General features: G+C 35.7%; 1 protein-coding gene across 1 annotated transcript in view; it reads right to left on the reverse strand.

The window, feature by feature from the left end:
* med27 (mediator complex subunit 27) overlaps positions 1-13,406 on the reverse strand; it is a 69,705-nt gene that overhangs the window by 30,823 nt on the left and 25,476 nt on the right. Inside the window, exon 3 of the mRNA XM_065248366.2 lies at positions 12,038-12,168. Within this exon, the coding sequence (XP_065104438.1) occupies positions 12,038-12,168 (131 nt within the window). The remainder of the gene's footprint in view (positions 1-12,037; positions 12,169-13,406) is intronic.

Genomic DNA, 13,406 nt, shown 5'->3' on the forward strand with positions numbered 1-13,406 from the left:
CGTAACGCATCGATTTACGTCCACCCTCAGCAAACGGCTCTCCTGTACCACATCTGACATAACCTTCAATGTTTCAGAAGAAAATGAATACTTAAAACCCTGCCAGCGCTGCTCAACTTCCTCGTTAGACATCAATAAACTGAACTCGGAGAGCCAAAAGCCTTCAGCCATCCCTTGAGTCAGCAGAACAGACCCCAAGACGAGTCGCCCAACATGTATTGTAGGGTCAATGCTAATAAGGGTTTAATGAAAATCTCCGTTGCCATCAGCTATCAATAGACTTTGGGGACCGGCCCTGCACGCAGAAGAGGAAAATAATTCATTAAAGAACTGATGGTGGGTGGCTGGCAAAGGGATCTGTTTAAAAGTCATTTGAAAGTTATTGGACCAACTGAGCTATTCTTTTTTAAAGACTTGTGGTATCGGAGAACCCGAGTAATCCACGGACAGGTGCAATGGAGGGCGCGCTCGCAAGCATAGATGCAGCTGGAAAGATCGACATGGATTAAGTTTCTGCTTCACGTTGTAGTGATTTTCCTACAGCGGCCTTTTCTTTCCCAGTAGGAAACACTTTAAAAGCACAGAGAAATTGTTCAACATATCTCACTGTTTGTTCACTATTTCCCTTGTGCATTCACTAAGCTTATACCCTAAATTAAATATTACCAGCATAATAAATAAACAAGAACATTAATACATTATTATCATTAACATACAAAACAAACTATAATGGTGTGTTCACACCAGCCGCGGTAGAGGCGGCAAAAACGCGCTAATCGCGCGTAGTTGGACGCTTGAACTTTTTGAGTTTACTCGCTTCATTCGCGCAAGAAATTCTAGTCATTTGAGACATTCACGCTAAAATTCACGTCATGGATGGGGCTTCTGCAACTCCGCTGAGACTCTGCTCACTTCCTGTAATCATGTCACTACTACAGCAAGGTCCTGATCGCGGCGCGGAAATCCGCCGAAGTTCAGATTTTTCAACTTGCGTGTTTCCCAAGCCGCACCCTGTGAAACCTAACAGTTAACTTAACTCAAACCATTTAAGTAAACCGGTTGCATTAGACCATTTAAGTTTTAAAACACATACATTTAAGTACTGTAAACTTGAGTCATGTGCAATTATGCACTTATATTTATGTAGTGTGAACTTAAATATAAGTGCATAACTGCATATGACTCAATTTTTTTAAGTTCACAGTACTCAAATGTATGTGTTTTAAAACTAATGCAACTGATTTACTTAAATGGTTTGAGTAAAGTTAACTTTTAGGTTTTACAGTGCAGGATGCCTTATCGTGTCTTTGCATTGACTTAACATGTAAATCACCCGCGCTTGCCGCCTCTACCGCGTCTGGTGTGAACGCCCAGTAAGACCAGAAATAATTTGAATGTAAGTGTGTTGCTAAAGTTGTAAAAGCAATATTAATTTCGACGCATGCCTTAACATGCTTAACCGAAAAGCACATTTACAGTTATTACTTGAACAACTGGTCGAATATAAACAAAATTTCCACCAGCAAATGAACACACTCAAAAATAATCTTTCTTGAACAATATAAAGCAACATTTTCATCATAAATCATAGTGAATTATTGCAATAATTATACTTTACATGAACAAAACTCTCTTTTCTAGGCAATAGACACCTCAGCCAAGCAAATATTATTTACTACTGGCATTGGTAAGTTATTGGCATAAGAATGGATATAACCAAATGGGGTTAGCAATTATATCTCCAATGGCACTGCTGTGAAGTGTTGGTTGGTTACAAGACAAGACATGTTGTATTATCTCTCAATGCATCACAATTCATAAGATCTAGAATAAAACTTAGCCAATCTCCATACAAACTACCCCATCATTTTCAGCATCACATAAAAAAATTGTACAGCTCTGATTGTGTCTATAAATGGAGCATAAGTTATAGCACGGCTTATATTAACGTACTGAACACTTCTTGCACATTAATGTCCATTAATTTGATTATCTGTATATAATCACTGTCATTTAACATGATGTTTGGTTCATAAACAACGTGATATAAATTAGGAGGTGCTTTGTTAAACCTTGAACAGAAAAACAAGATAAATATAATAATGACTAATTAAAATTTATAAAATTAATATTTATTCAATTACATTTTATTTAGATGTCAGATGTCTACCTATAATAATATACAATATTAATAATAATTATTTTCCAAGTCTATGGCTTTCCTTCCAAAAGATTCTAGTGATTATGACCAAGAAAAACGTAACTTTATAACACAAATATTGAGGTTGCTAAAAATTTATATAATTAAAGAGCAAGAAAATTCCCCCAACACTGTGTTTACTCTATTACAAACACCTGTCAATCAAAAGATCACCATAAACAAGTTTCCAATAAATTCCAAAAATCGAGCACAGCAGTGTGAACCAAGCTATTAACAAAAGGAGTCATAGTTAAATCAAAAACACAGATAGGATAAGACTTTGGTTTAGACTTGCAACACTCTTCATTACAATTTATAAAACGTAATGACACCAATTTAAAAACATTTACCACCTAAAATACCTGTGCTTTTAATTTGTTAATCAGAAACCTGTTTGATGAATTCGTGCATAATGAACATAACACTTACTGGCACGCATAAGTCATGTTGCTTTTCTTTTTTTTCTATCAACCTTGTAATCTAAATGCAAAGTTAATGAATGCTCAGTGGACACCCGGGTTCTGCAGAACAGTTTAACAATCCCGCTCTGTAGTGTGAATTGAATGGTAATGCATCAGATTATCATCCGGATGATGAAACAGTTTCAGTGGATTACACAAAAAAACGATACGGCCACAAGAAAGGGCATCTTTAGAGACCCAGGAGAATGCTGGGAAGCTGGTGTCGGAGGACCACTAAAAAGGAGGTGCGTGTGCTTTGTTCATCTTGATGTAACAAGGTAACATTGCTTCCCCAGCGTGATGGATGATACAAAGTGATCAAATAGCCCTTTCTTGTGACTGCATGTGAGGGTGAGATGAATACTGATACACCAACACTGGCTTTCCACTAATCAGGGATCAGCTATGACTAAAATTTTCATAACGCTCTACAGAATACGGTTGCTGCAATGCAGCACAAGAATGAAACCGATCTTCTTCAGGATGGAGAATTAACAACCTGCTTGCCCTTAAAATGCATCTGGAATTTATAATATAATACATTCATTTTTAATTAATTAATTACATGATATGTGACCCTGAACCATAAAATCAGTCATAAGGGTCAATTTTTGGAAATTTAGATTTATATATCATTTGAAAGCGGATAGAGCTGCCTGACGATTAGTCTCGACTAATCGTTTGCAGAATAAAAGTTTTAGTTTACATATTAAATGTGTGTGCAATGTGTATAATAATTATGTATATATAAATGCACACACATGCAAACATTTAAGAAATATTTGCATGTGTATAAACATTTGTATATTAACATAATTTATATCATGTATAAATATAAATATTTATTATATCAATATATTTCCCTTAAATTATACATACATGTGTTTTTATTTAAATATACATAAATATTTGTTGATGTACTATATGATGTGTATAATAATTATGTAAACAAAAACGTTTATTTTGCAAACAAATAGTCGTGACTAATCATTAGGCACCCCTTGAATAAATAAGCTATACATTGGTGTATACATACATGTTAAACCACGGGCCTGTTGAATGCTGAAATATTTGGCTGAGATACTATTTGAAAATCTGGAATTTGAGGGTGCAGAAAAATCTAACTATTGAGAAAATCGCTTTTAAAAACCAAGAGAAGTCTGTAACACATATTACTAATGATTAATAAATAAATACAATGTATTGTTGGTTATTGCTACGAATATGCTAGTGCTACTTATGACTGGTTTTGAAGTCCAAGGTCACACATGCTGATAATTCGTCCAAATTCTGAATTATAAATGAAAGCAATAAGCACCATAAAGCTGTGATTTACAGTGAATTTTAAACAGCTAACGGGCAATGTTAAATGCGGAGGGGGGCACAGCCGGCCTTAGCTGTTTAAATGCAGTGTAAACCACAGGTTGTTGAGTTTATTGCTTTTATATTTCATATACATGCAAGATATAATAAAATAAACACAGTCAAGCAATGTCCTCTTCAACAACAATTTAACAAAGTGGATGCCAACTAACAGGAACGCAGTGGCACAGTAATACTGATGTAATATCATAATCAAGAACCAGAACTATATCAATTTGATAATAAAAATAATAAAATATTTGCCAAGAACTACAAAACTACATATGTAAAAATAATTTGCCGATTTCTTAACATAAAACTTCAAGCCACACAAGAAGAATGCAGTGATGTCGTTCTGGCTCCTCTCAATGATGGAAACAGGCAGCGGTAAAATGACAACAGCACTCAATATTGATCCCAGTAGAGCAGCAGCCTTACATTCTCCAATGCAAGAGAAACTCCATCTTTAGCTCAGCTGATGACAGTCATCACGATCATATCAGCAGGTCACCTTCAGCTGTCAGCTATGACCGCCATCATGTCTATGTCCATGTGTATACAGTTACATAGGACAGGTTTGTTTCCTTTGAATAACATCCATCAATGAACCATGCACATTTCATGTTGGTTAGAATTCAGCGATCTAAGTAAATCCTTTGGAAAACATTGTCGACACTGGCAGAAAAAAAATGGTCAAAGACCGGTCCTTAGTTGTCACAGGGGCGGCAGTACCCTTTTAAAAGGTACACCTTTGCTCCCAAAAAGGTAATATTAGTACCTCAGAGGTACATATTGATACCAAAGAGTGCATTTTAGTACCTCAAAGGTACATACTGGTACAAAATGCATACACATTTGTACATAAATGGTACATGTTAGGACCTATATCTATAGGGATCATTTCTTTAGAGAGTGTAGCTTTAGGAAGGGATTGGATCATATCTTATCACACAAAAACATAACGGAGCACCAACCAACAACCATGCTAAAACCCAAATGAGGTCTGCACAATTAATCGAAAAACTAATCAGAATTACAATTAAAGGTGAAACAATTACATAATCGCCATATGCATCAATTACAGCTGTCCATTTGTGCTCATTTCTGTGAATTTCAGTAATATGGTGAATCAGAGATTTTAAAATTGATAAGTTGATGTGTCCAGCCATTTGTTTTTTTTTTTACTACCAATATAACTCTCATATTTGTTTGTGATTTACATAATATTATTTAGTTTTGGATGTTTAGAATTTACCATGCATCTGCTTCAGAGAACGCTATTACACATTTCAAAACGTAAATGTAAAATCTGTTGATCGAAAATAATAACTGCTATTACAACATCAAGGTGAATAATCGACAATTGTGATTTTTGTCATAACTGTGCACAGTCCTAACCAAAATAATGAAAACTTTACATTTTATTCTGGACATCCGAATCAAACCCATGGTCTTGGTGCTCCACTGGTTGAGCTACAGAAAATATCTTAAGTGACTTAAGATGTTTTTCAATGTTTAAGTGCTATAATTGGGTCCCCAGTGCTTCTATCAACCTAAAAAATTTGAAATTTGGCTCCCCTTGTGATGTCAGAAGGGGGTCTTCTTATAATATCGCTCCTTAATCTGCACTATCGAAACACTGCACTGACATATATCAGCTAATTTTCATTTTAATGGACACACACAAAACGGCACATTTTTGCTCACACCTAACAACAAGTTACAATTTTATCATGCTATAATAAATTATCTATATGGTATTTTAAGCTAAAACTTCACATACGTACTAGGGTGGTCCTTATAATGGGTAAATTTTTTTAAATGTTCAACTTTCACCCCCTAAATGTGTTAGGATATAAAAAACACTGTGCAAAATTTCCTACAAGATCTAGAGGTTGCTAAAAGCCTTTGAATATTTCCGAAATCACATTTTTGCAAAAACTGTGTATATTGTCTATTGTGCTTCATTCACATTGAAACTTTCTTGCTTTGAAAGACATATCACAACTAAAACAGGTGCAGTTTTAATAGGCTTTATGCCCAGCTGCACCACTTCCTGAACTTCAGCCAGCTCCTTGTTTCCTGTCTTCCATTATTGGACAAACTGATTAATCCAGGTGTGTCTGATTATTGTTGTTGTGACTACTGAGGTCAGGCACACCTGGATTAATCAGTTTGTTTGTGACTACTGAGGTCAGGCACACCTGGATTAATCAGTTTGTCCAATAATGACAGACAGGAAACAAGGAGCTGGCTGAAGTTCAGGAAGTAGTGCAGCTGGGCATAAATCCTATTGCACAAAGTATCACATAATACGCGAATGTGTTAAACTTCAAAGGTCCTGAGCAACCTCTAAATATTAATTAATATTGAAAAAAAACACCCAATTTTTTTATTTATTCACAAATATTGGTGTGGTGTGAGAGCATGAACTTTTAAAAGTTGAAAAATAAGGAGCACCCTAATACGTACTCTGCAGACACTAAAGATTTATTTGACATATTAAAAAAGTCTTGCGAAATGTCCCCTTTAAATAGTTTTGTTTAAAACAGTGACATCCTCAAAAAAATACCTAGATGTATTTATCACATTATGTTGCATAACGGCTGTCTGCATGGCAGGTGGGAGAGGGTTCAAGCAGAGCGCAATCACTTTTATCCAGATAATATGACTAAATGCTGTGTAATTCTGTTTACGGGATTAATATTGTGATAAATGCAGAGGATGAAAACAGACTCTCCTCTGGGCCTCAATTATCACAGCACAGTTTAATATGCCATTTAAAAATGATGAATCATTTCGAGGATCTCTGTACTACAACTCATGCCGGTTCATTAATGTCAATGTATGAATGATTACAACAGACTAATTGTTAAAAATGGATCAATAGAACGTCTTGTTTCTTGATTCGATTATTTTAAAGGTTCTTTAGGCCACTATTTGTTTTATCTTATGGCTATGAAATATTTAGCGTCAGGGCCGGGCATCCGGTTGCTTACATATTACTTAGGACATCAAATCTGGGCCAATTACCATGGTAATTATTCATCACCATATGATTTATTTACACGGTAAACATTTAAAATGCATTTAAAAGCTGGACAGCATTATTTTCTTTAGTCGGTTCACTCATTTGAGCATGCGAGACCAGAACGCTATCGGAGAAAAAAGAACATAAAAGCAAACTTGCATGAAGGTTGCGCTGCATAATTCATGCGCCGCTCCTTTTAGAAACGGCAAATTCATCAGGACACTGACGTTTGACAGAGGAGCCAAAGTCTCTCTTCACCTTGCCCCGTTCAACATCCTCTCCCATCCGAGAAACAGCACTGCGCCATTAAAGATCTACAATTCAGACCGATGGCCCAGTCGGGTTTAGGACAGACTGAGTTGTCTTAAAGCAGATTTATCAAAAGCACCTACAGTAACTTCAATTTGCTTAGGACAAGAAAGAATGGCAAAACGCCATAGATGGGAGTAGTTTGACATTTGTAGAAGCTTTTACTTGTACTGACATTATGTGAAAGCTGGGGGTTAAAGGGTATATAGGTGGTATTTCGAAAAACCTTTTCCACAAAGCACAGTTTTAAGATCCATTGCTATATGGTGCATGCAACATACTGCACTCACTGTATGAGAAAGAGGTGAATAATCTACATTTAAATAAGTTAACATCAGATCAGAAAGCAGCAATAAAGTCACGTTTTCTCTGATTGTTTGTTATATTTTGTTTGAGTATATTTTAACCCACTAAAAACACATTTTGATCTTGATCTTGACTAATTTATCATCTTTTTCATCACGTTGTCATTTGTTTTCGATGCGATAACATCAAACTCGTTTCCTGTGTGATACTTCAAAATGCGCATAAAATCAGGTGATGGAAACATGGCTAATGAGAGAGCAACATACAGGGCAGCTGGAGGAGTCTCCACGAACATTTCCTCCTCCTTCATAATCTTTATTTCTTCTTTCTGCTGCAAATGAGCGCACATGCAAGTTGTATGGTAAGCTTCTTGCGGGCTACCATTTTTAATAAAAATCCCAGTCTCACGTGAAAACACGCGTGACCTCGCATTGTTTCCTTGGCATCACTTCTCGCATGCGTTTGGTTGTGAGACGTAGTTTGAGGACCAGGACAAAGTTGTCAGCGATTTTTCCTATGGTAAAGTCATGCAGTGTAAAACCCCCTGTCGCCAATCCATCATGCAGTCTGAAAACAGCAGCGACTGAACGCTATCCCATATAATAAAAACATCTATGACCCGACTAGTTTGAAAATCATGCAGTCTGAACTCGGCATTAGGGCAAACAGTAAGAACTTCGTGTATGTTTTGATAATTGCTCTGAATCTGATCTCTATCAAAACTTCTCCACAAAAATGCAAATTTCTCAGCTTTTATCTCAAAATTTTGAATTTTTGAAGAAACCTAGTTAACCTAGTTAAATATATATTAGGGATTCACCGATAGGATTTTTTTGGGCCGATGCCGATACCGATTTAAACAGACAACTTCTGGCCGGTACCGATGCTGATACCGATATTAAACACTGGTATACAATACTATACAGTTGGTCTATTAGCTAGTTTATTTCTGCATCAAATAATTTTTACTGAACATGGATTTGATCTAATTAACATTCAAGTGACCAGCATAATAAGAGAGGCACAAATTAAGCTAAAACAAATATAAAAAGACAACATGACAACCTGTAAAGGAGGTTTTTGCTATTCAGCTTTCTTTCATTAACAACATTAACTCATTTTTTTTAACATATAATGGATTTCTTTATGCAGTTAATTAATAAACAATCGGTATCGGCCTTTCTCGTGCTATTGCCGATATGCCGATGGTTTCAAATTAATCAAAAATCGGCCGATAAATATCGGCGGCCGATACATCGGTGCATCACTAATATATATGTATCTCTCTCAGGGTTTTTTTCCCTCCTAGGAGTTTTCCCCCTGGACTAGCCAGGAGGGTTTTTCTCCTAGGGTTTTTTTTCATCCCCTGGAGAGTCCGCCACCTTTGGCTTAACTTATTACTTTACTGTATACGTTACATTATTACTATGCTCGTTTTTCTATGCTTCTCATACATCTATTAATGTAAATCTGCTTTGAAACAATTAACTATTGTGAAAAGCGCTATATAAATAAAATTGAATTGAATTGAATTAACCTACCCATATTTGAGAGGTGATAAAGAGAAACTAATGAAGGTAGGATGAAACGTTGTTTGTTGTTGTTGTTTAAAAGCAGAGGGTCGGTTCTTTTATTTGATATATTTTATGTTTATATATTTAAAGAAGAACATTTTCTGGAAGGCATTAAACTTTTGTGAAAATCATAAAAAATGAAGGTGCTGGCTGGCAATTTTTTTTAAAGCTGGTAGGGAAAGAGTTAATACAGGACTAGGCCTTAATTATTTAAGGACATTTAAGAAGATATTATAAAAAAAACTTACAAAAAACTATACTGGTGTGCATCTTGAGACAAAACAATGGCACTGTTATATGTTAAAATGTGTCAGTAGTACGTTTTGAAATCAGTCCCTCCAGAAAAACATGATTATGCGATTGCATGATTTAACGCATAATCAGCAAAAGTCCGCATATTCACGCAGGGGACGAATTTTTTCAAATACGTCGCACTTTTGCAGCATAAATTGCAGATTTCCGTGAGCAAAATATGCGGGCTTGCATGATTTCATAATTCCCGCATTTTCGTAGCAAAAATCACATATATCTTAGCAGAAAGTTGAAAAATGTTGAATTTACCTCACATAAGCGCAGCCATGTCCCCTGTTGCCATGAGAACGTTATGAAGTGATGTGATTATGTGATGTGAACATCACTGAAAAGCTGCAAAAGTTCCCACAAATTTTGCAAGAAAACATGCTGTAAGATCAAGGATTTTTGCCCACAACAATCACAAAAAAACTTTTTTTGGAAGGACTGTGAAATTAAAGCAGCACAAAGATGCATTTTAGTTTGGGACTACACTGTAAAAAAATTCCGTAGAAATTACAATGTTATTTCAGCTGGGTTGACGGTAATTTACGGTAGATTTAAATTTATGTTATTTACTGGCAAGAGTTTGTTCAAAGTTAAATAAATTTTTAATATTAACCTGATAAGGAACACTGTGCCGTACACGGCACACCCCCTCCCTTGCACGTGAGGCTGCATTACGTCATTGTAACTTTGAAGCATTAAATCTACAAAATATACGGTCATGCGGCACATCGTTGTAAAGCTTAGACTTTCGGGATTCCATTAAGCGCACACAGAAAGCATAATATGATTTTTAGCAGTCATAAAACTGTAATCTAGTTGTTAGTTACCTGAACCGGGCGGCGCCGATTTAGGATATTTACTTACCTTCAAAATCTTTCCTTTATCCGCTTCGGTGAAATTGTCCAAAACAAATTGTTCATAAATCCCCAAAAGTCCAAGGAAATGGAATATTCAAGCCTTTTAATCCAAAACGATTTGTTCATCTCACAATCTTGACGTTTCTGACCGAATTACGATATAAATAGTGTATACAATAAGTTCTCTAACAGACATTCGTTCGAATCTCACTTTTCATTCATGATTTATAATGAATATATTCGGATGTCATGTTTATTGTGCAACGTCTGAGGAACAAATGCGCCCCCTTGTGGAATTTCAGCCGTTCCATAAGAGGCTAACAAGTCTTTATCTTTACAGAATAAAACTATACAATAACAGCCTCATGCAAAGCATTCTGGGAACCAGAAATCATCATCAACCTTTTTCTGTTTTTTTGCTTCAAATTTTGTTTCCCAGAATGTTTTGCTTGATGCTGTTGTTTTAGTTTTACTCTGTAAAGACAAAGACTTGTAAATGTTTAATGTTCATTTAACTTTGAACAAAATGTTGCCAGTAAATAACATAAATTTAAATACACGGTAAGTTACCAGCAACCCAGCTGCAATAACACTGTAATTTCTACAGAATTTTTTTACAGTGTAGGATAATCCTTGTCCGGGAAACTGCCCCTATGTGCAATTTTGTGTTAATTTTGTGTTCAAATAAATAAAAGGGACAACACAAGACACAACCGTTTTAAGAGCACTGAACCATTATACAGTTTATGAAATAAATTACCTTTGCACTATATAGTAAATAGGGAGAGATTTTAGACACAAGCTGTAAATGCAGGACATTCGTGGCAGATGTTTGTGCCTTTCTTCTTGTCCTTCAACCTTGGACAGAACATTGCTCTACAAGCACCCAGAGCAGACGAGACCACTACAACTTGAAATAAATGAACAATCACTTTGAAGAACCTTGGAACGAAATAAAAACATGGCAATAGAATAAGATTAAAAAGAGCACATTTGCAAGGAGAAACAGGAGCGGCATCCCATCAGAAGGCTTTTCAGTGGAAGACAGACCACCTGGGCTCCGCTCTCATCTGTTCTATCCACCTTCCATACTTATTTTATTGCATTCGTCTTTCATCTTCCCTCCTGAGTCCGTGCTCTCCACGCCTTTCTCCAAATCTCACTCTCGTTCCTTTCTTATAAAAGCCTACGATCTACGACCTTGGTAGGACCACGGCAGACAATGAGCTATTCTACCGTAACCTGACGAATCGGCAGAGAAGTCACCTCCGACTTTGCGCTTGTTGGTCTACAGACAAACAGATGTTTGGGACTGCAATGTTCATGAATGTGGAGCTTGTATTGAGCTTCTTTTATCTTGCATGTACAGTAGGGTCCAAAGGTCCCTCACCAGAGCAGACTCTGGTAGAAGTGATTCTTTTTCACATTTCAAATATTTTTTTTATATAATCAGTGTAAGTCGGATGTGTGTTAATAAAAAAAGGAGGTTCTTAATCAAATACCTTACATTATTTATAAGCAACTGTACAGTAACAATATAAATTCATCATAAATTAATCGGATGTATTATATATTCTCCCGTCTCTTTGGTTTTGAGCTATACAGCACTGTCGATAAGAATATGAATTCATACTCACTGTGTTGGAAGGACAAGGGTGCTGGGCTGGACTTTAGTTCTTCTCTTGGCAGATGTTCCCATCTGATTGGCTGATCGTTTGAGTGACTGCTGATTTAGAAGACTGGAGGCCAGGCCTGCATGGTACTGCAACTATGATGGCAAAAAAAGAAGAAAAATGAAAAAAAAACAACTGAATGTACAATATTATTTGTGATTATTTGCATTAATTTATTTAGCCATTAAAATGCACTATCCATGCAAAGATCCCCATTTCATTGTAATTATATATAATTAAAAGGTGACAGAAAAAAATATAGGACAACATGAAGGCTTGTGTTTAAAGAAGTAAAGACGGAAACATATTAAACAAAACCAGCCATAGGTACCACATATATATTTGTAGCAATAGCCAATACAAAATATCATTAGGATATTAAATAAAGATAATGTATGAAGATATTTTGTACATTTCCTACTGCAAATATATAAAAAAATTATTCATCATTTGTAATTGGTGTTGCTAAGGACTTCATTTGGACAACTTGAAAGGCGATGTTTCCTAATATTTAGATTTTTTTGCACATTCAGATTCCAGTTTTTCAAACAGTTGTATCTCGGCCTATCCTATCAAACCTATCCTAATATTGGCCTATCCTAACAAACCATGCATTGTCTTATTTATTCAGCTTTCAGATGATATGTAAATCTCAAAAAAATTACCCTTATAAAATATTAAAGCTATATCATAATAACAACATAATATCAATCACAAGAAAGACTCCAGCAGATCAAACAGAATAATATATTTTATGGATGCACCGAATGTTCGGCAACCAAAACAATTCAGCCGGAAACAGCAACAAAAAAAACAAGTTTGGTGTTCAGCTGAATAAGTAAAAAGACCAAATGAATTTACCCAAACAATAATTCTTGATGAAGTGATCCAATAGCAACCAGCAAAGAGTGAAAGAGGCCGCGTTTTATGCTTTATAAATGCAGCAAACATGTTGGCAATCCAGAAGCATTTCGAAGTGTCTGAGAAAGATTTTTTTTGCTATTTTTCGGCCAAATAGTTTTGTTTGCTGAGCATTCCGTGCACCGAAATTGATTTTTTTTAGATCCAACTTGCACTTTTTACAGTGTGCATACCTAATATATTCATAAATTGGTGAATATTTAAGTATTTTGTCATTTTGTCCATCTGTGCAATATTTGTTTATAAAGCCCTAAAAGTGCAGTAGCAGACAGTTAATATATTCAACAGCTTGCATGCAACGTTCCTACTACTTGACACATATCTCATAGGTCCTGAGATATCACAGCCTTGGAACTCTGTAAATTACTAAAAAAGACTAGAAAACAAGCGAATGAGAAAAGTTCTCTGTCTG

The sequence above is a fragment of the Paramisgurnus dabryanus genome, chromosome 11, assembly GCF_030506205.2.
Source record: "Paramisgurnus dabryanus chromosome 11, PD_genome_1.1, whole genome shotgun sequence".
Classification (NCBI taxonomy): domain Eukaryota; kingdom Metazoa; phylum Chordata; class Actinopteri; order Cypriniformes; family Cobitidae; genus Paramisgurnus; species Paramisgurnus dabryanus.